The following is a 26,650-nucleotide window of genomic DNA, read 5'->3' as shown; positions in this document are numbered from 1 at the left end:
GTTTGGGTCTTCCTATATATTAGAACTTGAAGTCCACAAGGCAGGCCAGTAGAAAGAGAAAATGGATATAAGGTGGGAAGAGAACAAGGACAAACTGGATCCCACAAGAATGAACTGGAGAGGAGCCAAGATGAAGGATTAAACAAACACACCACACAGTCCCTCTGCAACAAAGACCCGAGAAACCAAGTGAAACAGGTACAGATGGTAATCTTGAAACCCTGAGCATCAAATGAAAGGATAAAGAATTAGATCCAACACCAATTCGAAAAAGAAACAGATCAAAGACAGTGAATGAGAAGAGATATGGAGAGGAGGACCCCTGCCATCTTAAGACAAAGCCAGTAGTGATCCTGGGAGAAGAACACAGCAAGACAACTTCATAAAACTTCCAACAGGAGATTGAAAAACTGTGCAGACATACCCAGAGTAAAACGGGTGAGTTCTAGTGAGGGAGTGTAGGAGAGAGGGTGTGGGCACCAGGGACCCTGGTGCCACGGAATAGGGAGGGGACCAAGAACCAGAGTCAGGGATACTCACCAGTAACAGTCCCTGACTATTGAGAATAGTGGCAATACACGGAGTAATAGATCCATAGAGTGTGAGGAGGAGGGCCCCCACCCAACCAGATTCCCCTCCTCCTCATAGTCAGGTCCAGCTACCGAGTACTGGCTGTAGCCAACAGGAAGTCCTCAGGTACCCTCACCTGGTTACTAGAGAAGCATGCCCCCCTCCCCCCACCCTGCTAGTGAACAGTGGCACAAACCCCTACATCCCCACAGCCCCAACCACTGGGGACCACAATACGAAACCCCCCTTCTCCCCCACCCAGCCATGTCTGTCACCTCTCCACCCCCATCTGCTTTCCCCCCTGCATGGCAGCTCCACTGCTCCAGCCCTTCCCCAGCTGCCCCTCTTGCCCAGTGTTGGCAGGTGGGAGGATGGGGGCCCTCCCCCCAGCTGACTGCCCCACCCTCCCACCTGCCAACACTGCCAAATGGTAACAGAGATTTCCAGCGGTCCCCTGGTTGACCACCCCACCCCTCTTACATGCTGACCCACCTACCTACCAAGTGGCAGAAAACATTCCAACGCTACTTGCCACCTAACCCACCTCCTGACTGCCACCCTGCCTACCTGCAGAGCAGCTGGGAGCACTTCTTTGCCACTAGACCAACAAAAGGCAGTGGCCAGGGACCACCCAGTTCACCCACAGCCACTTCCATGCCTAGTGAACAGCCTCACACCACCCCACCCACCCAGAGACAGGTGGTAAGGGCTCCCAAGCTGCCAGACGAGCAACCACCAGACCATGCCAGCCCCACCCACCCTGATATATCAAAACAAAACAAAATGAAGCAAAGAAACATATAACCAATCAATTAATAAAATTACACATTAATGCCTTAGAGACAGCAGACAATATCAAATCATATAAAGATACAGGACAAGATAGCTTAAGCAAGTGACCAAAATAAAAGAACAGAAAATTTTCCTGAGGAAGGAATGGCAATAGAACTACCCACTATGGAATTCAGAAGACTTACATATAGGATCCTCAATGAGCTCAAGGAAAACACAGACAAAACCGAGGAAAACACAGACAGAACGCTAGAAGAATTCAGGAAAACAATACAAGAACAAAACAACAAAATAAACAGACAATTAGAAACCATAGAAAAACAGCAAGTAGAAATCCAGAAGCTTAACAATAAAACATCAGAAATAGATAACTCAGTGGAAAGACATAAAAGTAGAATTGAATCAATGGAAGAAAGGATCAGTGAAATACAGGACAAATTGCTTGATACTAATTTATTTGAGGAACAATCAGAAAAAAAATACAGAAAAACGAAGAAAACTTAAGAGTTATGTGGGACATTAGCAAGAGCAACAATCTACACGTGATTGGGATTCCAGAATTGGAGGAGACAAGAAAAAGCACAGAGAGAATTTTCAAAGAATTCCTGGCAGAAAACTTCCCTGACATCATGAAAGATGAGAAGATTTCCATCCAAGAAGCTCAACAAACCCTATACAAGATAGACTCCAAAAGAAAGTCACCAAGATATATCATAATCAAATTTTCCAAAACCAAAGACAAAGAAAGAATTCTAAAAGCAGCTCGTAAAGAACAAAATATCACCTACAAAGGGACACCGAAAAGACTAAGCTCTGATTTCTTGGCAGAAACCATATAGGGAAGGAGACAATGGGATGACATATATAAAACCCTGAAAGAGAATAGTTGCCAACCAAGAATCATATATCCAGCAAAACTCTCTCAGATATGATCGTGAAATTAGGACATTCACAGATAAACAGAAATTAAGAGAATCTGTAAAAAAAAACAAAAACAAAAAACAGACTAACCTTACAAGAAAAATTAAACAGTCCTTTGGACAGAGAACCGATGACATCAGACAACAACCTGAGATCAAGACGTACAAAACCTTCACCCAAATACCAACCTAAACATAGAACTCAAAATTAAAATAAAGCTACAAAACTGAAAATGGGGAACCAGAGATGTCAATCTGAAATAGGCAACAACTTCAAAACAGAAAGGGGGAATGAATTATGTAGTTAAAGAATTTCCATGTGGAGAAGAAGTCAAAGTGATATCAAAAAATTACAGACTATTAAACAAGATGGTAGAGGTAAACCTAATAGTAACCACAAAGAAAATTAACAAACTTACCCACCAAAATAAAGAAGAAAATAAAAAAGATTCAGTAAACACAAAATCCACAAAAATAAAGGGAAAGAAAAGACAGTCCACAAATGAAAAGAACTCAGCACAGAAAATTAAGCGGAACAAAAAAACTGTCAATACCACATAAAAAAAGTATAGCAAAATGACAGCAGTAAATTCATGTCTATTGATAATCACACTGAATATAAATTGTTTAAACCTACCAGTCAAGCGACAGAGAGTGGCAGAACGGATTTTTTTTTTTAAATCTTGCTATGAGTAGGAATCGACTCAACAGCAATAGGTATCAATATGTTGCCTATAAGAGGCACAAAGACATTAACAGGTTAAAAATCAAATGATGGAAAAATATATTTACCCAGAAAACAGTAACCATAAAAGAGCAGGACTGGCAATATTAATCTCTGATAAAACAGACTTTAAATCAAACTACATCATAAGAGACAAGCAGGACATTATATAATGATTAAAGGATCAATCCACCAAGAGGACATAACCATAATAATATTTACACACCCACTGATAGATCTCCAAAATACATAAACCTTAACCAAAATGAAAGGAAAAGTAGTTCTACAATAAGAGTAGGAGAGTAACACACTACTTTCAACAACAGACAAAACAGTTAGAAAGAAACTCAACAAAGACAGAGATCTAAATAATACAGTCAGCCAACTTAACCTCATAGACATATACAGAGCACTGCACCCAGATGCAGCCCAGTACACATTCTTCTCCAGTGCACATGGATTATTGTCTAGAATAGACTATATCCTAGGCCACAAACCAAAACTCAATAAATTCAAAAAGATTGAAATAATGCAAAGCATCTTCTCATATCATGATGCTATAAAATTAGAAATCAAAAACAGGACGAACAAGGAAACAAATCAAATACTTAAAAAAAAATTATTTTTTTTTTTAAACAACACCATGCTTAAAAACCACTGGGTAATAGAAGAAATTAAAAACAAAATTTTAAAAAACTCCTAGAACCAAATGAAAATGAAAACAACACACCCAAACATTTGGGACACAGAAAACACAGTGCTCAGAGATCAATTTATAGCAATAAATGCACACATCAAAAAAGAAGGGCCAAAATCCACACCTTAACCATACAACTCGAACAAACAGAAAAAGAGCAACAAAAGAAGTCCACAACCACCAGAAGAAAGGAAATAATAAACATTACAGCAGAAATAAATGAGGCAGAAAACAGAAAAACAATCAACAAGACTAGAAGTTGGTTCTTTGAAAGGATCAATAAAATCAACGAAGCCACTAGCCAAACTGACAAAAGAAAAAAAGAAGAGGCAAATAACCCAAATAAGAAGTGAGATGGGTGACATTACAACAGAACCAATTGAAATAAAAAGGATCATAACAAAGTACTACAAAAAATTATACTCCAACAAATTTGAAAACCTGGACGAAATGGAAGGAAGTCCTGGTGGCGTAGCATTTAAGTGCTATGGCTCCTAACCAAGAGGTCAGCAGTTTGAATCCGCCAGGCACTCCTTGGAAACTCTATCAGGCAGTTCTACTCTGCCCTATAGGGTCACTATGAGTCAGAATCAACTCTACGGCAGTGGGATTGGAGGAAATGGACAAATTCCTAGAAACACACTACATACCTAAACTAACACAAACTGAGGTAGAAAATCTGAACAGATCCACGACAAAAGAAAAAATAGAAGGGGTCATTAAAAAACTACAAAAAAAAAAAAAGTCCTGGCCCCAACGGTTTCACTGGAGAATTTAACCAGATGTTCAGAAGAGTTAACACCAACACACTCAAGGTATCCCAAAACATAGAAAAGGTAGGAATACACCCAAATTCATTCTATGAAGCCAGCATAACCCTGATACCAAAGCCAGGAAAAGACACCATTAAAAAGAAAATTATAGACCAACATCCCTCATGAACACTGATGAAAAAATTCTCAACAAAATTCTAGCTGACGGAATCCAACAGCATGTCAAGAAAAATAATACACAATGACCAAGTGGGATTCATATCAGGTATGCTTTTTATGCAAGTATGGTTCAACATTAGAAAATCAATCAACATAATCCACCACATAAATAAAACAAAGGGAAAAAAATCACATGGTCATCTCAACCAATGCAGAAAAGAAATTTTATAAAATCCAACACTCACTTCTGATAAAAACTCTCACCAAAATAGAAGTAGAAGGGAAATTCTTCAACATAATTAAGGGCATATTCAAAAAACCAACAGCCAACATTATTCTCAACAGAGACTGAAAGCATTACCCCTGAGAACGGAAACCAGATAAGGATGCCCTCTATTGCCACTCGTATTCAACATTGTGCTGAAAGTCCTAGCTAGAGCAATAAAACAAGAAACAGAAATAAAGGGCATCCAAATTGGTAAGGAAGAAATAAAACTATCCCTGTTTGTAGGGATGTATGGTCCCATACATAAAAAATACCAAAAAATCCACAAGAAAACTACTGAAACTTAAAGAATGATTCAGCAAAGTGGCAGGGTACAAGATCGACATACAAAAATCTGTCAGATTTCTCCACACTAACAAAGAGAACTCCAAAAAGGAAATCAGGAAAACAATACCATTTATAGCCCCCAAAAGATAAAATACTTAGGAATAAATCTAACTTGGAAACCCTGGTGGCATAGTGGTTAAGTGCTATGGCTGCTAATCAAAAGGTCGGCAGTTCAAATCCAACCATGTGCTCCTTGGAAACTCTATGGGGCAGTTCTACTCTGTGCTGTGGGGTCGCTATGAGTTGGAATCGACTTGACGGCAATGGGCAGCGGGTTTAGGGACCTAAAAGACTTATGCAATGAAAGCTACAAAACCCTACTCCAAAAAACCTAAAGAGGTCTTCATAATTGGAAAAATATAACATGTTCGTGGACAGGAACACTTAGCTTTGTGAAAAGTTAATACTACCCAAAGTGACTTACAGATACAATACAATCCTAATCCAAATTCCAACAACATTCTTTCACAAGATGGAAAAACTAATCGCTAACTTTATATGCAAAGAACCGCCGGATAGGTAAAGCATTACTGAAAAAAGAACAAAGAGGCCTCACACTACCCAAACTCAGAACCTACTATACAGCCACAGTAGTCAAAACAGCCTGGTACTGATGCAACAACCAACACATAGACCAATGGAACAGAATTAAGAACACAGAAGCAAATCCATCCACCTATGGACACCAGATCTTTGACAAAGGGTAAAGGTTCATTAAATGGGGGAAGAGATATTCTCTTCAGCAAATGATTCTGGCAAAACTGGATACCCATTTTCAAGAAAATGAAACAGGATCCATACCTCACATCATACACAAAAACTATCTCAAAATGGATCAAACACCTAAATGTAAAATCTAAAACTATAAAGACCATAAAAGAAAACATAGGGACAATGCTAGGGGCCCTAATTTATGGCAAAAATAGAATATCAAGCATAACTAAAGATGCACACTCCAGAAGACAAACTAGATAATCAGAACCCCCTAAAAATTAAATATTTAAGCTCATCAAAAGACTTTTCCGAGAGAGTAAAAAGAGAACATACAGTCTGGGAAAAAAAAACCTTTGGCAAAGACATATCTGAAAAGGGTTTAAGCTCTAAATATATTGACTTGAACAGCTTAACAATAAAAAGATAGACAACCCAATCACAAAATGGGCAAAGGACATGAACAGACACTTCACCAAAGAGGACATTCAGGTGGCAAACAAATACATGAAAAGATGCTCGCGATGATTGCTGTTGTTGTTCTTAGGTGTCATCAAGTCAGTCCCGACTCTTAGTGACCCTATGTACAACAGAACAAAACACCACAGTCCTGAGCCATCCTCACAATCGTTGTTATGCTTGAGCCCATTGTTGCAGCCATTGCGTCAATCCATCTCGTTGAGGGTCTTCCTCTTTCACTGACCCTCTAATTTACTAAGCATGATGTCCTTCTCAAGGGACTGGTCCCTCCTGATAACATGTCCAAAGTATGTGAGACGAAGTCTCACCATCCTTGCTTTCAAGAGAGCATTCTGGCTGTACTTCCAAGACAGATTTGTTCATCCTTCTGGCAACTCAATACCGTAATTGCAAGGGATCAATTCTTCAGTCTTCCTTATTCATTGTCCAGCTTTCACATGCATATAAGGCAATTGAAAGCACCAGGACTTAGGTCAGGCATACCCTAGTCCTTAAAATGACATCTTTGCTTTTGTACACTTTAAAAAGGTCTTTTGCAGCAGATTTGCCCAGTGCAATGTGTTTGATTTCTTGGCTGCTGCTTCCATGGGCATTGATTGTGGATCCAAGTAAAATGAAATCATTTACAACTTCAATATTTCTTCCATTTGTCATGATGTTGCTTATATTGGTCCAGTAGTGATGATTTTTGTTTTCTTTATGTTGAGGTGTAATCCATACTAGAGGCTATGGTCTTTGATCTTCGTCAATAGGTGCTTCAAGTCCTCTTCACCTTCAGCAAGCAAAGTAGTGCCATCTGCGTATTGCAGGTTATTAATGAGTCTTCCACCAATCCAGATGCTTCATTCTCCATATAGTCCACCTTCTCAGATTTTTTGCTCAGCATACAGACTGAAGAAACCCTAGTGGTGTGGTGGTTAAGAGATAACAGTTACTAACCAAAAGGTCTGCAGTTCAAATCGACTAGGCAGTCCTAGGAAGTCCTATGGGGCAGTTGTACTCTGACCTATAGGGTTGCTATGAGTCGGAATCGACTCAATGGCAATGGGTTTGGTTTTTGGTTTTTTTATACAGATTGAAGAAGTGTAGTGAAAGGATATAACCCCGACACACAGCTTTCTTGACTTGAAACCATGCAGTATCCCCTTGTTCTATTTGAATGACTACCTCTTGGTTTTAGTGCAGGTTCCTCATGAGCCCAATTAAGTGTTCTGGGATTCCCATTCTTTGCAATGTTATCCATAATTTGTTACGATCCACAGAGTAGAATGCCTTTGCAGTCAATAAAACACAGGTAAACATCTTCTACAATCTTTCCAAAAAAACCAAACTCGTTGCCGTCTAGTCTATTCTGGCTCATAGGGACCCTACAGGACAGAGTCGAACTGCCCATAGGATTTCTAAGGAATCGCTGGTAGAATTGAGCTGCTGATCTTTTGATTAGCAGCCAAGCTCTTAACCACTATGCCACCAGGGCTCCCATTAGCCATTAAAAAAATAGTAGCCAAGCTCTTAACCACTATGCCACCAGGGCTCCCATTAGCCATTAAAAAAATAGCAGCCAAGCTCTTAACCACTATGCCACCAGGGCTCCCATTAGCCATTAGAGAGATGCAAATCAAAACCACATTGAGATGCTATCTCACTCCTGCAAGAATGGCATTGGTCAAAAATTCAGGAAACAATAAATGCTGGCAAGGTTGTAGGGAAATTGGAACTCTCATACACTGCTGGTGAGAATGTAAAATGGTACAACCACTATGGAAAACAATACGACACTTCCTTAAAAAGCTAGATACAGGAATATCATATGATCCAGCAATCCCGCTTCCAGGAATATATCCTACAGAAATAAGATCTGTTACAGGAATAGATATATGCACACCCATGTTCACTGCAGCATTATTCAGAAACTAGCATGGCACTCACAATGTTGTTATTGTTGTTGGCTGCCATGAAGTCGGCCCCAGGCTCATGGCAACCCCACACACAATGGATTGAAATGCCACCAGGTCCTGTGCCATTCTCATGATCAGCTATGGCTCGAGCCTTAGTGATCCATAGGGTTTTCACTGGCCAATTTTCAGAAGTATATCTCTAGGCCTTTTTTCCAAATCCATCTCAGCCTGGAAGCTTCACTGAAACATATTGAGTACCATAGCATCATACAACCCTCCACTGACAGATGGGTTGTGGCTTCTCATGAGGTGCATCGGCTGGGAATCAAACCTGGGTCTCCTGCATGGAAGGCAAGAAGCCTACCACTGAACCACCACTGCTCCCGTGGCACTCACAGTAGGCCTTGCTGTTCTCTTTTTTGGACGTAAACCACCTCACAGAATGCCAATCTCCAACAAGTTGCTTTGAGACCATGATAAAATGAGTCAAAGCAAGGCCACCTCATAATTGTGCCCACGCACAAAAAAAATTCCAGGGCCCATGCCACCCGCAAAATACTAAACACCTCCTGTCTTGGTCAAAGTAACTGATTGCTACTTCTTTACCAATTACTGCTTTAACCTCACTCTAGCCTCCTCTCGAGACAGGATTTATTGAGATACCCAATCACAGAAATCGAGGGTGTACATTTTCTAACAGCATCCAATCTAGAGCAAATCCCACTTCCCTAGACCCTGCCACAAACAGCCCAACCAAAGCCAAAATTCTATAATAAAAACCAACCCAAACCCACTGCCATCAAGTCGATTCCAACTCGTAGCAACCTTGTAGGACAGAGTAGAACTGCCCTGTAGAGTTTCCAAGGAGCACCTAGCGGATTTGAACTGCCGACCTCTTGGTTAGCAGCTGTAGCACTTAACCACTACGCCACCAGGGTTTCCAAATCCTATAATAGTTTCTTTTAATACCCTCTTACTGAGATACGCCATGTTTTCCTGTGGTATGTGTTCTACCTCACTGCAAAGAGAAATAAACCCACCTTGTTCAACTACAGGTACATTTCTAGTGGACTTTGGCTGCAAGACAGTGACAGTGCTCAAAAAATATATTTGTTGAATGAATGACGGAAAGGAGGATTATCCTATGAATATAATGTTCCTAATCACTAATTGAATTCATTGTCCTCTATTTAAGGGTTAAGGGCTCTGGATTTAACAGTAGCGCTGAGCTGTTTATCTCCACCTTATAAAGTTCACTTTATCAAGTTCTTATTGAAATTTTGTTGTAATCCACTCTCTCTCCAGAACTGGTGGCTAACAAATCAATGAAAGGATTAGGCTAAAACACGTCTGTCTAGTTATTCAGGTATCCTGGTTTTCCTTTATCTTTTATGAGTCACCACTGCTCAGACAGAATACATGTCTCCAAAGGAAATGTTACTTCAGGATGAAACTTGGTAAACAGAGCCTGAGCACCCCATTCGTTCTATCAGATTCAAAGTTCAGGTTCATTAAATACATTATCCCACAATCTGTGATCTACAGTCTCACCTTTCTAACACTTTCTAACATACCAGGGAAAGTGACATGAACATGAAAACCTTTTTTTTATGTCGATTACTAATTGCTTACCTGCCTTACATTATCCCGGAGCTATGGGTGATCCAAATGAACTATAAAGTCATTGTCCATTTATACAAAGATCCCAGAATCCATACAGGGAGGTGCCATGTTCTATCTCACTATACAGTTCAAAGATTGATATTTTCATGTGCCCCCCCCCAAAAAAAAAAAACAAGAATAATGACTTTTAATTCACTTCATCTATATCAAGGAAGGAGCCCTGGTGGAGCAGTGGTTAAGAGTCTGGCTGCTAACCAAAAGGTTGGCAGTTCAAATCCACCAGTTGCTCCTTGGAAACCATACGGGTTTCTGTCCTGTAGGGTTACTATCAGTCGAAATCAACTCAACAGCAAAAGGTTTTGGATATCAAGGAAGGAATCCCTGGGAGGCACAAACTGTTAGCACTGGACTACCAGCTGAAAGGTTGGCAGTTTGAACCCACCCAGAGGCACCCAGGCCTGGTGATCTACTTCTGAAAGGTCTCAGCCTTGACAACCCTATGGAGCAGTCCTACTCTACTCACATGAGGTTGCCATGAGTCCAAATCCACTTGACAGCAACCAAAAACAAGGTGGAAACATCCTACTCCTTGTCTCTCCCTAGTTCTGAAGTGGAAGAAAGGTTGATGCAAGTGCTGGCAACCTGTGCACACTGCCAGCTCAAACAGATCCCTAAGGATAGTGCAGAGAAAGGACACACTCAGTAAGGAGGTAGTGGCAATAACTCCATTCTCAGGAAAAGGCCCTGGTCCTGGGAGTTGTCGGACAACCCTTAAGGGGAAAGCTAGTTGGGTTTATGTCCTCTACACATTCAGGAAGTTCTCAGTATTTGCTGATGGCTTGATTCATTGTGATAGAATGAGGTCACACCAATGTGATCTGAATGAAAAAGCATTTGCTACCTACCTCTGTTGGGTCTGGAAACCCTGGTGGTGTAATGGTTAAGTGCTATGGCTGCTAACCAAAAGGTTGGTGGTTCAAATCCACCAGGTGCTCCTTGGAAACTCTATGGGCAGTTCTACTCTGTCCTATAGGGTAACTATGAGTCGGAATCAATTAGACGGCAGCAGGCAGTGGGTCTGTTGGGTCCTATGGTATGTTGCAATGCAGAGCAACAGGTTTTCTGTAACTCGGAAATATATGACAATAACCCTGATATGGACAAACTGAACAGATTATGGTCAGCTGAACAAATATTAAAGAATCCCACGAATTAATAATGTTAACATTTTGTACAGGTGAAGTGAGTATATAACTTTAACTGGGAATGTGGCAGGAAGCCTTGAGAAGTGTATGCTCAGACTGGATAAGGCCATAGAGAATTCATGACTTTTTTTGTAATTAACCTTCATGCAACATAGCAGAATGATAAAATAAATCTGGCTTTCCCACACTATATTCAGAACCTGCTTTAGAAATGTGGAATTACCCCAGGAAGTCAAGGTCCTATGAGCATTTTTGCTGTTGTTGTTAGGTGCCGTGGAATTGATTCTGACTATGAGCATTTTTGCTGTTGTTGTTAGGTGCCATGGAATTGATTCTGACTCACAGCTACTCTATGTACAGCAGAACGAAACACTGCCCTGTCCTGTGCCATCCTCACAATTGTTGCTATGTTTGAGGACATTGTTGCAGCCATTGTGTCAATCCATCTCACTGAGTGTCTTACTCTTTTTCACTGAGCTTCCACTTTACCAAGCATGATGTCCTTCTCCAGGGACTGGTCCCTCCTCATAACATGTCCAAAGTACATAGGACAAAGTTTTGCCGTCCTCACTTCTAAGGAGCATTATGGCTGTACTTCTTCTAAGACAGATTTGTGTTTCTGGAATTTCATAGTGTATTCAATATTCTTTGCCAACACCATAATGCAAAGGCATCAATTCTTCAGTCTTTCCTATTCATTGTCCAGCTTTCAAAAGCGTTTTAGGCGATTGAAAAATACCATGGCTTGGGCTAGGAGCACCTTAGTCCTCAAAATGACATCTTTGCTTTTTAACACTTCAAAGAGGTCTTTCGCAGCAGATTTGCCCAATGCAATAGATCTTTTGATTTCTTGACTGCTGCTTCCATGGGCATTGATTGTGGACCAAAGTAAAATGAAAATCATTATTTTCTCCATTTATCATTGTCTTAGTTATCTAGTGCTGCTATAACAGAAATACCACAAGTTAAATAAATTTAACAAAGAGAAATTTATTTTCTCACTATCTAGAAGGCTTTTTCTCTCTGGTAGCTCTGGAGGAAGGTCCTTTTCATCAATCTTCCCCTGGACTAGAGCTTCTCTGCACAGGAAACCCAGGTCCAAAGGACACATTCCGCTCCTGGCACTATTTTCTCGGTGGTATGAGGACGCCTCTTTGCTTGCTTCTCGTTCCTTTTATCTCTTGTAAGATAAAAGGTGGTGCAGGCCACACCCCAAGGAAACTCCCCTTACATTGGATCAGGGATGTTACCTGAGTAAGGGTGTTACATCCCATCCTAATCCTCTTTAACATAATCTAATCTTGCCTTATTAACCACAGGTAGAGATAAGGATTTACAATACATAGGCAAACTATATCGATCACGAAATGAGCACAACTACAGAATACTGGGAATCATAGCCTAACCAAGTTGACACATATCTTAGAGGGACACAATTCAATCCATGACAATCATGATGTTGCTTATAAAACCAAAAATCCAAACCTGTTGCCATTGAGTCTATTCTGACTCATAGCAACCCTACAGGATGGAGTAGAACTGCCACATAGGGTTTCCAAGGAGTGGCTTGTGGATTTGAACTGCTGACGTCTTTGTTTGGCAGCCAAATTACTCATCACAGGCTAAAGGCAAAATCTCTAGCAGGTCTAAACTCTTTTCAAGTGAGGGGAATAAAACTAATTTCCCTACTTTGCTTCAACCAAGGAATCAATGAGAAACAATAGTATTTGTAGAACACTCTACATTATATGAAGCACTTTTTCCCCTGTCTGTCACTTTTGAATCTCACTTTTGGTGAAGAGGGTATTATTAAGGGTAGACAAGGCACAGAGGAGTAAAGTGAATTTTCTATAGAATAGGGATACACATGCTGCTTAACATTTCCCTGTGAGATATTTTAAGATTAGTAGATAGCAAGTACTTTGAAAATTTTATTATTAAAACATCTTGTAGGTAAGGTACATCTATCAATCAATAAAGAATTATCTAGTGCTAACAGATAGCAAGTCCAGTTCTATACACCTATACACAAAATCATACAATCATCTCTGGCCTCAGCAAGTTTACAATCTATTTAAGAAGGCAAAGTTGTGAATATTCCCTAGATATTTAGGGAAATGAAGATGATGAAGATTGGCCTGGCTGGAGAAGGTTCAGTGAAGAAGAAACGCAGGTGAAATTGGGAAGGTTGCCAGGGTAGAGTGAAAAAGCAACTGGAATTGTGGGGAGGACAGAAGAGCCCATAGAAAAGCAAACCACCAACCAGTTGCCATTGAGTCCACTCCAACTCATAGCAATGCCATGTGTATCAGAGTAGAGCTCTGCTCCATAGGGTTTTCAAACGGCTAGTTTCCAATAGTAAATCACTAGGCCTTTCTTCTGAGATACCTCTGGGTGAACTTGAACCTTTAATCTTTTGATTAGGGCATCTGAGCACATGAGCCATTTACACTACCAAGGGGCTCAAAATGGTGTTATTGTGTGGAAAGCAATAAAAGAGAAGTGGGAAATTGGGCTGTGAGATACCTAGCATATCTCTTAAATATAAGAAGTACTCAGTAAAGAAAAAAATTTAAAAAGAAGCTAAGCATCAACCAAGCAGAATTTTCCCCCACTCGTATCACTTTTTTTTTTCTTATCGCTCAGCTAATCACTGCTTCTCTTTTGGAATGCAGAAGTTTCTTCCCGAAGAAAGCAGAACTGTCTCCACAAGTTCCTATTTATGAGAAGTTCTAATTTTTTTTTTTTATGCTATGAAAAGGGCACCCGTTGAAAAATGTTGAATGGGGATATGAAAGCAAAGTTTAAGGAATATTAACCTGGCCATGGTGTGTGATTTAGGTTAGTGCGGAGAGAGAATGGTGTCAGCGAATATAACTAGAACTCAGATGCTTAGCCAGGTAAGGGAAAATGAAGGCCATTTGGAGAGTTTTTCATGAAAATGAGAAAAAAAGATCACATAAAGGAGTAATTACACAGTTCAAATTCATGACTCAATGGCTGAGAAGACAAAAATACAGAAGATTTTACTCAAGGTTTTAAAATTGGAAGGACTCTAAGGAAACATTACTTTCACAAAAATAAAGATGAGCGCTAAGGAGGCTGTAGTAGAAAAAATAATCTATTTAATGAGGAGACTATCCTTCCTTCATGCCTCCGATAGGAATGAGGAACAAGTTATTTTTTATCCTTTTTTTTTTTTTTTTGTGAAGGAGACTTTTTCTCTTAAAGATGATGGAAGACAAATGCCCAAAAGTGTCAAGGTATATGGCCATCGTCAACTTTTTCAAAACCTTGAATTTGGCCCGGCCAGGTATCTGAACAAAGAGCTGATTGTGGGTGGATGTTAGGGAGAGGGAAATGACACAGTCCTGATGCACGAACAGGAACACCAAGCCACTGCCCTGCTACCCAGTGGGAGCATGCCTGGAGTCGAGATAGAGTCCACAGAATATTTCCCGTTCTGCAATACAATCACTATTACCTCTCTCTCAGCACCCATCAATCTAGCCTCCTGAATCTAGTCAATGCACAGGAGAACAATGCAACTCACAAGAAGAGAGGAATAAGGGCAAGTGTTTCAAAGGGCATTGCAAGGGCTGTTGGCACATTTTCTGTATGATTATTATCTGGTGTCCCTGATAAAAATGAACACTAGCACTGAGATGAGATGCACTGGCTGGGGGTTATTTCATTTCACTTTGTTGGGGAAGGAGAGCTGGTAGTGAGTTGCACCCTGGTTTCCATACACTGGTACTATTTTATCTGAGATTAAAAAAGAAAAAAATTTTCCCCCTCGAATTCAGTCTGCCTTCGCAATTTTCCTCAGTCTCACATCCCTGTGTAGGTCCCAGTTTTCTAAACAAAACAAATAGGAAGAGAAGCTTAACACATTACAAGTTCTTAGCTTTATAAAGCGTATTTCTTGATATTTATTTAAAAAAAAAAAGGCTATGGGTTCATCGCCTTGCGTTAGTATCTAGCCCAGCTGTTAAGTTCCCTTAGTTTCAACAGCCACCTGCACCTGTAAATCTTGCCCCACGATGGACTACGTTTCCCAAGAACACACCTCAAAGAAAGTACATCAATTGCATTGTGGGAGCCGTAGTCCTGGGTGATTTTCTCCCGGCCCTTGACTCACGTCCTGATTCCGGGTTGGTTGAGCCCGGGAGTTACCAATTAGCTGGGGCCATGTCGCTGAGGCCGTGGTCCAACGAGAAAAGCCGGTGTAGTGAGTCTCACACAAGGATTGGTCCATGCGTGACTCTGGTGGGCGAGGCAATGGGGCGGGCCGGGCGGCCGCGGCGATTGGGTGGAAAGCCCGCGGCGGCGGGCGGGGATTGGCTGCACGCTGGGGCAGGGAGGCCTGGGAAGGGGCGGAGGAAGGAGGCCAGAGCAGGAAGAGCCCTGGCGAGGCGGCGATAGCGGCGGCTGCGGCGGCAGTGCCAGAGGCGAAGGCGACAGCTCCAGGGGCTGGCAGCGACCCCGAGAGCAGGATGCGAGTCGGGGTCGGGCTGACGCTGCTGCTCTGTGCGGCCCTGCTGGGTTTGGCCTCGGCGTCCTCTGGTCAGTATCCGCCCCTCCGGGCTGGAGGCCCGGAGCCACCGCCCCCCGGCCTTTATCCCTGGTTGTGGGAGCTCCGGGCTGGGACTGCTCCCTGTGGTCACACCTCGCACTGGCCTGTCAGTCGCTCCTTCTTCGGGCTTCGGTTGATCTGATCCAGAGAAGGTTTTTAGGGGCCTGGAATTGGCGGGGGGGGGAGGAAGAGGGCACTCGGTCAACCTACCGACAGCTCTCCTGCACGAAACAAACCTTACGTGGCTCCTTCTCACGAAGGAGGAATGTGTGACCCCCAGGAGAATGACTCCCGACAGCTGGCTTAGCCCCACAGTGACACACGAGTGCCGCTGGAGCTTCCCTGACCCTCCTCATGTAGATTACGTGCTGCATCAGGTCAGGGGCTCGGGATTTGGGATTTGTAGGTGAGGTAATTGGCACACCTGGGGCTGTCACCTAGGGCAGAGCAGGGACCTTCAAGACCAGGACGTTGACAGTGGTTTGATGCGTTTTTTAGATGGCCACAGGTCTCTTTATCTTTTTTAAAAACGAAGACGTTTGACGCAGTAATTGTATCCAGCTCTTTCCCTTCCCTTTTTAAAAATCTTCCCGAAAAAGTGATGTTTACCTCTGGCACAGGGTTTCTGAATTGCCCCATGTTTGTTTACAGTGACTTGATGATTTTGAAAAAATCTTAGTCCCTGTAAGTTTAGAATAAATAACAAATAGTTTTGATTTTTCATATAGATAAACTCATGTGCTTATGAATACGGTTTTCCGATTAGCTAGTTTATACTGTAAATGATTTTAATGTTTTAATCTGCCTACCTTTCAAAAACTTCTCTTTTCAGAGTGTTAATAAAGAAGCGATTAGTACAATAAAGTTTTGAAATTTAATCCATTTCAGTTAAGAAGACAGCTGTTCTGCTACTTTAAATCTTTTTTAGAACAAGGCAGAATATAAATAAGTCAACTTTTTTTTTCAACAGAAAATTTCCCAGATGGTTATTTGAATCCTCAAATTATCTGTCCTAATTGCCAGTCAATACTATAAAGTCATTCTCCTTTTAAAAGAAGAGGTTCTAACCCAAAATCCTATTCATAGTGCGATTTGAGATACCATTTAAGAAGCAACAAGCATATGTTAGTTATTTCATTGCCAGCATCATGCTTGAGGTCCATCCCCCGACCACCACCATTTGTAGTGATGGTTTGCCTTCATAACCAAGTCTTTAAATAATATACCTAACTTCAGCAGTTATTTGATCAAACGAAAGATGAAATGAAGCTCTTGAGTTTAATGGATAGAGTACCTGATGGACCATGGACTGCCTGCGTTAGAATCTCTCTGACGTGTTTATTAAAAATACAGATTTAGGTCAGAAGCAGGTTTCCGTATGTGTAGTTTAACAAGCTTCACAGTGATTCTTCACACTAAAGTTTGAGAAATAATTAGTTAAAGAGCATGGTGTATATTCCTCTGAATTCAGTTTGCAGAGTTTAAAGAAAATTAAAGGGTACATTTTCCTGTGCCTTCTTTTGACTATGTTTCATCTGTCCCTTTCATTACTACATTTTTGTTTTTTATTCAATGGCATCTGTTTTCAGTATTGGAAACCCTGGTGGCTTAGTGGTTAAAAGCTACAGCTGCTAACCAAAAGATCAACAGTTCAAATCCACTAGACGCTCCTTGGAAACCCTGTGGGGCTTCTACTCTGTCCTGTAGGGTCACTATGAGTCAGAATCCACTTGATGGCAGCGAGTTTGGTTTTTGGTGTTGGTTTTCAGTATTGGAATGCATTCTTACTAATTGAGTGTGTTTAAATTTGGGGTTGGTAATATGGATTTTGAGAAATGTGATCTGGTAATGCAAGCCACCAGTAAGGTGAATGGCACTGTGGTGCCACCCCTCTGTGGTATGACAATAATAGCAATGAAAGCTAGAGAAGTAATTTATTGTGGGTGCCTTTCCATTAGGAAACCCTGGTGGTGTAGTGGTGAAGTGCTATGGCTGCTGACCAAAGGGTCAGCAATTCAAATCCACCAGGCGCTCCTTGGAAACTCTATGGGGCAGTTCTACTCTGTCCTATAGGGTTGCTATGAGTCGGAATTGACTCGATGGTGCTGGGTTTGTTTTTTTTTTTTAGTTTCCATTAGGTTACACGGAGAATCTCTGGTTTTCCAAATATGCACAGAAAAACCAAAACAAACCCATCAGGGCTCCCTATCACACAGAAAAGCCTTAATTATACTTGCAAGCTTTATCTCACAGAAATGAAGGGGTAAAAAGGCAAGTTTACAAAACTAACACATCCAGGAAGCATCACCTAATGGAATGCTCAACCAACAAAACACTGAGGCACCAACTGCTGTCTGACGAGCTTCATGCCTTTCAGAAGGGACCTACCTTGACACCAAATGCATTAGAACTGGGTAATGCCTTAGCTCTGAGGTCCAAGGAACCCTGGTGGCGAAGTGGCTAAGAGCTCGACTGCTATCCGGAAGATTGGCAGTTCGAATCTATCAGCCACTCCTTGGAGACCCTATGGGCAGTTCTGCTCTGTCTTATGGGGTCGCTATGAGTCAGAATCAACTCGATGGCAACAGGTTCTCTGAGATCCAACCAAACAAAACCCACTGCCGTCGAGTCAATTCCGACTCATCGCGACCCTATAGGACAGAGGAGAACTGCCCCGTAGAGTTTCCAAGGAGCATCTGGCAGATTCAAACAGCTGACCTCTTGGTTAATGGCTGTAGCACTTAACCGCTATGCCACCAGAGTTTCCCTCTGAAATCCAGAGGCATAAAAAGTGGCTGGTATGCTATTAGTCCAATAGTAACAAAAGAGATACTTATATCTCCCTGTCAGTGAAGATGATACTTAAAGAACCTATTTAGTCAACTGTTGGGATTCTCAGGATGTTCTAATAAGGTTTACTCTTGGACAGTTAGTAGACCGTTGATGCTTAAGTGTTAAATCTTTGGGATGTAAGCAGAGGATTATATATCTGCCCTAGTTTCCGTCATAGTTAAAACTGTGCCAAAGTATTTACTTGGTAGAGGTAAAAACTTTACTTAGAACTAAGACAATATAGATGTGTTTGCTGAAAGCTAATAAAGGCAGTACTGTGCTCAGTGTGGAACTCTGGTGGCACAGTGCTTAAGAGCTCCACTGCCAACAGAAAGGTCAGTGGTTTGAATCTAGCACCCTCTCCTTGGAAATCCTGTGGAGCAGTTCTGCTCTGTTCTGTAGGGTAGCTATGAAGGAATCAACTCGATGACAATGGGTTTGGTTTTTTTGGTGCTCACGGTACTGTTTCAAATGTCATAAAACACTTGGGTGCAGTAAAGTTTTACAAATAGAGTACCTGGCGTTTGAATAGGCCCTATTTCTGCAGTTCAGATTTAAAGATTTGTTCCTATATAAAAATCAAGTTTTCAGTGATAAGCTTGTGTTGCCTTAAAGTTTGAATGTTAGTGGTTACCCTGGGCAAATCGCCTTTATTACCAGGTAGAATATGGTCAGCCAACAAATGGAATCTTGACCCCTTCACTCGTTAGTTGCTGATTATTGACTGTCTTGTTTCAGAGGCATGTAAAAATGTGATACTTTGATTAGAAATGTTTTTTCTGTAAATGACTTAAAGATTAAACAGATGTTTTTCTTTTTCTCAAGATGGATAGGGAAAACTGCTGTAATTTTGTTTTGCCTAGCAATATTTGTATTTTTGGCAGGGAGAGGCAAATGCCTTTTTTTTTTTTTCCCTTGGTGCCACTCAGTGTTAGTTACAGAGTCTTTAATTAGATAAACTATTATAATTAAGTTATATTAATACCGTCAATTTATAGGGTAGCTTTCAGATTGCAGAGGATGTTTAATTTCATTGTTTTATTTGTTTCTTCAAATATTACTGTGAGTCAGTAGGACAGATGGCATTGTTCCTTTTGACAGATTGGGAAAACGGAGACTGAGCAAGCTTATAATATCGGATTATGTGTGTCAGAATGAATACGTAATGAAACCAGGTCTTGAACCTAGTTCTCCAAGCCTGAGATTTGGGGTAATTAAAAATCAGGAGTATCCTAGACTTGGAGCCCTGGTGGCGCAGTGGTCAAGAACTGAGCTGTGAACCAAAAGATCGGCAGTTCGCATCCACCAGCTGCTACTCTGTCCTGTAGGGTCGCGGTGAGCCAGAATTGACTCGACGGCAGTGGGTTTGGTTTTTTGGTTGTCCTAGGATCTGGACAGAAAGCAGAAGACAGGACGTCTGGTCTTTTTCCAATAAACTTTAGACTTTGTTTTTGACAGTGTATCCGTCCATTTGATTTACATGACAAGTGGGGAAATGAGTTTTTAATAATCACTTTTCCCTAAACAAATATCCCTGGTTCTGCACAGCTTTGTTAGCTGGTATAAGAAAAATGAAAACTGATCTTATTCATAGGGAGATGTACAGTTAATAAAGTAACCTAAACTGTTGCATTTTGGATGTAAGAGTGTTGAGTAAAATCCTTAGCTCTTCATTAATCCTTTTTCGTTTTTCTTGTTTGATATCTGTGTTCTGATAAAAGCATTACCATTTGTTTTTTATTTGTGCAGAACTTTAGTGTCTTTAATCCTGAACTGATTATTGCAGTATCAGATGTTCTGAGTTATAAGCAACTCCTTTGAAAGTGTTATGTACATGAGTATATCAGTTTGAAAGAGAAAAATAGCTTATAGTGTAAGAATACCATCTGGAATAGGCTTTCCTGGTTTAGTACATGAGAAAGAATTATCTTATTTACCAGTAATCTTAGTATATATTCCTAGTTTGTGAAGAAAGAGGAGTGAAAGAGAGAAAAGCATGATGCAATTCATGTGAAATAACCCTGATGTCACAAGTTCCCATGTCTCTTAGAGTTCAGACACACATTTTGCTACTGGAATGTCTAACAACTTGTAGTGTCTCAAACTTAAATGTTTTTAGATTTATTTATAGGTATCTGTATTTACCTGTTCACTACCTATGTAACCTGTTGTTATGAGGTATTAAATTTTATGATAATAGTATTAGTGATTTCAGATTTCCACCCAAAGAGTCAGTATTTTGGGACATAATCATATATACCTGTACTTTTAATTTCTGCTTTTAATAGATTTAAATAGTTAATATCTGTGATTAATTAAATACATCCACATGTACAACCTTGATATATAATAGAGATGAAGGATTTTTTCTTTATCCAAAGATTTGCGGAGACTAGAATTTTTTTCTTAATCTGCTTTGATATGAAACATGTATTAGAACTTAGAATACTTACGAAGCAGTAAGTGTGAAGGATAATTGGTAATTGACATTATTGTTTAAATGTTATGGGCCTATGGGACTAATACATGCCACGCACTTCCCCATCTGCCCAAAATAAAACATCCTTTGAAGGTAATCTAAAAGTAGTGAATGTGAACAGTAGCTGTAATTTAGACTTTCTTTGAATTAACACCTCCGTATGTGGCAAACCTCACTTGTAGACTCATAGACTGGTTTTCTTAGATATTCAAGAGAAACGGTTGCACTTCTTAAAGTTAGCTAGGTTCTTTGATAATACCGACTCCAAAACATGATTTGGTTATATTTTAGCAAAAGGTACATGTTATGAATAATATTTAGGATATAACCATATGAAGCAAAAATAAATGGCAACTGTAATACCAAATTTTCTGGTAAAAAAACACATGATCTTATAGCATTTTGCCTACTGGTTAACTTCTGGTACAGTTTATGGAGGAGGGAATACCAAAACTCACTTCTGGATAGAATCGGGTAACTTTTAAGTGCAAGAAGGAAACTTGGAGATCATCTGTCGGTTTGTTTTTTCTTTTTTTTTAAACTGGCAAAGAATACAGAGATCAAACATTTGGGCATGGACATGGAGTTGTCGAATGTGTTTATGTAAGAATAGGAAAAAAGAATAACAAGCGACCAGAATAGAAGTAGCAGGAAAACACAGAAAGAATAATAGAAGGAAAACTAGTGTAGTTGGACAAAAACCAAAGCAACCTGTTTGAATTTGGAAAAAAGATACAACTAGTTGATTCTTTCTCTCTCTCTCTTTTTTTTTTTTTTTTTTCCTTTTTACGATTGATTTCTCAATACATAGACTTCATGTGACTCAATTCACCATAGTATGGTGCTGTTTTTTACCTGCATCTGGTTATCTCTTCGGTGAAGTAGAACAAAAATCCTAAATATCTTTATCCGGCAACTCTGCTGTGAGAATAACTCTTAGTTTTCATCTTTAGTAGTCTTAGTGAATAGTAAAATGCTAACCACTAAAATAGGCTAACATAGCTCCAGATCTTGAGCAGAAGAATGGACTAGGTGGAAGCCTGAACCCCAAAATCAGAGACTTATTTTTATGAGCTCAGTAACTCATTCTCAGTGATAGACTAAATGTATATAGGAGAATTGGTGGAACCTGAAGTGCCTGTTTTTTGTGGTGGTGGTAGGGGGTAGTCTGTGTAACAAATGAAGCTATTTTTCCCGGAGAAAGAAAAATTTAATCCCCCCACCCCCGCACCTCTTTCACTTAATCATTTCTGAACAGTCGTTGAATACAACAATTTTTACGTAAGTCTAGGTTTTTTTATTCAGTCTCCAATTATATTTTCTTTTAAAATGATAGCTGTAATTTCCCATCAAAAAAAAAAAATGACTAAATTGTCTTAAAATTTCTTTACAGATGAAGAAGACAGCCAGGATGAATCCTTAGATTCCAAGGTACATACTAAAATTTGCAGTGGCCAGTATTTTCTGCCCAATTTAAAAACATCAGTTATGTGTCTTAGATGTGAAATCTCCATCATTTGAGTAACTAATTGGTATTAAAGGAAAAGAAAAAGAAAGGTGATATCACTATCTGTTGTAGCTCTTCTTAAAGGGAAAAAATTTCTGAGCTATGAAAGAAAAATTTATCTCTAATGTTCACATATTATTATAATTTTAGAACCTGAAAAATACTGAAAGAGAAACAGTATTTCCCTTAAGGGTATTAGCTATTAGGTTTAATTTCAATTTGAATGTGCAATATATTTGTGTGTGTGTGTGTGTGTGTGTTAAAGAGCCTTCAGGCAGTTAACATTTTTCCTGCCTAATGAATCTTGGTACTGTTAATATCTAAAAATACTCTATATTCTCAGACTTCTTTGCCATCAGATGAGTCGGTAAAGGACCACACCACAGCAGGCAAGGTAGTTGCTGGTCAGATATTTCTTGATTCGGAAGAAACAGAATTGGAAGTCCCTATTCAAGAAGAGGAGGACAGCCTCAAGGGTCAAGAGGGGGAAATTGTCACAGAAGAAATCAGCTTTCTAGAATCTCCAGAAAGCAAGGACTATGAAGAACCAAAGAAAGTACGGAAACCAGGTAGTCTGGACATTTTCTTTGCCTTTGCCTGATTTAGGAAAAAGACAACTGGAATTTTAAAGCTAGTGCAGAAAGCATGAAGAAGGCTAGTTTTACTGATTATTAACCACATATAATATATGGAAAGTGCAGTTTTACAGGATTTTCTAGATTTTAATATATCAAAATTATTCACTTAACAGATTCACTTTTTATGACCTGAATTATATAAACTGAATTCATATAGACAAAAATGCGTGTGTATCATAGTAATATCATAACTTTTCTTTTTAGTATGTAAATAAATTTCTTTCTTAAGAAATTTAAAATAAAGTCAGGGTGGTAAACAAAATAGAAATTTAGATAGGAAGAATTGTCTAATGTAATGTGCTGCTTTGGTTATTTGCAGAATTATGGTAGGATTTCTACTGCAGTGTCCTTTTCAGTCATCCTAGGTAATTTGATTTAGGTGTTCATTCCTCCAGTTGAAACTTACATAAACTTTAATCCTCTTCTAACTTTCACTTCTTTGACACCCTCTACTTTGAAATTGTGATTTACTCTTTGTCACAGTGGATTGTGCTAAAGACCTATCCTTTTTTATATTAACCACTAACATGCCCACTTTGCCCTGTCCCACCACCTTTCTGTCATTTAGTTTATTATTTCAAAGATCACCAGATCACCACCATGCCCACTTGTCATTCCATTATTAGCCACACTCAGGAATTGGTCCAGATTCAAACTTTTAAAAATATTTTTTTTTATTATAAATATACCATACTCAAAAATAGAAAAACGAGAAAACTTTGAAGTACCTTAATCCCATACATTGAAAATAACAGCTATTAGCATCCTACTGAGCTCTCAGACTTTTTTCTAGATACATAAATAGTTTTTAAGAAAACTAAATTGGGCCAAAATGCATATATTGTTTTATTGCCCCCTTTTTCACTTAGGACCCCTAGTGGCACAGTGGTTAAGAGCTCAGCTGCTAACCAAGAAGTCAGCAGTTCGCATCCACCAGCTGCTCCTTGGAAACCATATGGAGCAGTTCTACTCTGTCCTATAGAGTGGCTGTGAGTCAGAATCAACTCAACAGTAATGGGTTTTGTTTTCACTTAGCAGTTTACAGTTAACATTTTTCTATGTGGTTTAGTATTCTTTTACAGTGTGATGATTAACAGCTATCAAAAATTCTACATAAATGCACCATAACTTATAGATTTACAGTATTATTTTGAGAGATTGTTTTAGATGTATCTTTGTGCACATTTGTAGATATTTTTTTAGGATTAGCTCCTGAAAGTAAATTTGCTGGATTGAGTATAAAATTTTTAAAGACATTTGATACATATTGCTAAATCGTTCTTCAGAAAAAGTTATTCTGTTTACCTCCTTTGAAACTACCCATTTCCCTGTATCTCAGCTAAGTGTGTATCACCATTTTACAATGTTAGCCAAATATTATATTTTAATTCATTCTTTTTTATTTTTTAGTAAGGAAATTTCCATATGTACAAAAGTGGAGTGCATAATGACCCCTGTAGCCATCCATAACCCTACCTTAACATCCATCACCATCTGTTCTGATTTCGTCTTTACCACCCCACACACACTTACTCTTCTTTTTCCTTTCCTGGAGTATTTTAAAGCAAATTCCAGGCATTACTTTGCCTATGTATGTATCTGTAAAAAGTAAGGATTTTTTTTTTTTCCCAGCAACACTGCAATACCATTGTGACACTCAAAAAAGTAGCAGTTATTTACCACCTAATACCCAGACTTCACCCAGTTTTCCCAATTATTTCAAAAATGTCTTTTCACAATTGGTTTGTTTGAATCAGGATCCAAACTAAGATCTTATGTTTTTCTTAATCTGTAACAGGGCTCTCGCCCTTGTTTTTACGTGTCATTCTGTTTCTTAAAGGAATAGTATCCTTTATGCAGTATACACTTTCCCACATTAGGGATCTTACTGATTGTACCCTCGTAATGTTATTTAACATGTTTATCTGCCATACATTCTAGAAACTGGAAGGCTATAAGCTAGATGCTTTTATAGACTTGGTTTTGAGGATTGTTGAGAACATTTCATAGTGGTGTTCTGTACTTCCTGTTGCATTACACTGGGCGGCAGATAATGTCTTTCCCACTTCAGTGTTATGATTGATCAGCAAGTTCACGTGGTGTCAGCCTGAGTCTGCCATTATAAATTTCCTCACCAACCTTTCACAGAGAGGTTTTGGCAATAATTGATGTTTGTTTTCTGGATCCATTATTTCATTGGGAGCTGCAAAGGAGTGACTTCCTAATTATCTCATTCCTCTTGCATTTGTTACCTGGGATTCCTCTATAAAGAAGAACTTTCTTTCTTCAACTGTTTGGTTACCTGAAATATAGCCCATACAGGAAAGCCAAGATAAATGCTTAAGTCTTTCCCTTGAAACATTTTTCAAAATAATGAATCCGTACCCTAGCAACCTTCAAATAGAAACTAATGAGTATATTTTTGTTTTGTCTTGTTTTTTAGCATCATTATAAACCCTTGGATTTTTATGTATTTATGCATCAAAATTTTGATGTTCCGATTATCCTACCTTTGGTCATTACGTATTCTTTCAGGTTCATTCTTTTGTCTTTTTGACCAGACCTTGGTAGTCTTTAATAACATCCTTTCTTTCAGGCAGGACAAGATGTCCTAAACTCATCTTATACATTTCCTAACCTGGCCATTTCTCCAAGGGCTCCAGGTTCCGATTAGTGGGAAATTGTATTTACATATTACTAGCTAGTTTCCAGGGATTTGTGTTGCTACTGAGTTGCTATCACTTCTAGGGCTTTTTGGTGGACACAGCTAAGAACTACATCATCGACTCATACTGATACCTCCAATTCAAATTAAATATTACAGGTGAGATAACAGAAAGGGTTGGATTGGCAAACTGGACTAACAAGAATTTTACCCCATATCAAACTTTGCTAATAATTGTAAAGATACAGTTTGTCATGAGACACAGGCAGAACATGGAGAAGTCCAGAACTCCCAGAACTTCTCTGATCCAGATTTTAACATAGGAGCCCTGTAAGGGATGCATATGGAGTGTCACTTCTACAAAAGGGAGCGTTTTTGATCATGAAGTATCACGATAATTGCATTTCAAAAGCGAAACCAAACCAGTTGCCGTCAAGTTGATTCCAACTCATGGTGGCTCGTGTTTCAGAGTAGAACTGTTCAATTATGCTCCATAGGGTTTTCAATGGCTCTGATCTTTTGGAAGTAAATTGGCAGACCTTCCTTCTGAGGCCCTCTGAGTGGATTTGAACCACCAACCTTTCAGTTATTAGCCATGTGCTTAACCATTTGCACCATGCAGGGATTCCTGATAATTGCATGGCTTATGTGATATTTTCTAGGTTGCCATCTCCCATAAATCCACACATAACAGGTTTATGTACAGTATGCAGTCTAGACAGACCAGGTACATCCTGCTGAAGCATTCCATGTGTAGGGACTCTCCCGCTACTAAATATCTTCAGTGT

At 39.6% G+C, this 26,650-nt stretch overlaps 1 protein-coding gene across 1 annotated transcript in view; it reads left to right on the top strand.

Moving 5' to 3' along the window:
* The first annotated feature begins 15,576 nt into the window (after positions 1 to 15,576).
* SEL1L (SEL1L adaptor subunit of SYVN1 ubiquitin ligase) overlaps positions 15,577 to 26,650 on the top strand; it is a 65,041-nt gene continuing 53,967 nt past the window's right edge. The window contains exons 1-3 of the mRNA XM_003408805.4: positions 15,577 to 15,731; positions 22,446 to 22,483; positions 22,903 to 23,128. Coding sequence (XP_003408853.1) covers positions 15,662 to 15,731; positions 22,446 to 22,483; positions 22,903 to 23,128 — 334 coding nt within the window. The 5' untranslated portion in view covers positions 15,577 to 15,661. The remainder of the gene's footprint in view (positions 15,732 to 22,445; positions 22,484 to 22,902; positions 23,129 to 26,650) is intronic.

Source organism: Loxodonta africana, chromosome 10 (genome assembly GCF_030014295.1).
Source record: "Loxodonta africana isolate mLoxAfr1 chromosome 10, mLoxAfr1.hap2, whole genome shotgun sequence".
In the NCBI taxonomy this organism is placed as follows: Eukaryota; Metazoa; Chordata; class Mammalia; order Proboscidea; family Elephantidae; genus Loxodonta; species Loxodonta africana.
The sequence above is the reverse complement of the archived record's forward strand: the minus strand, read 5'-3'. Positions and strand labels throughout refer to the sequence as shown.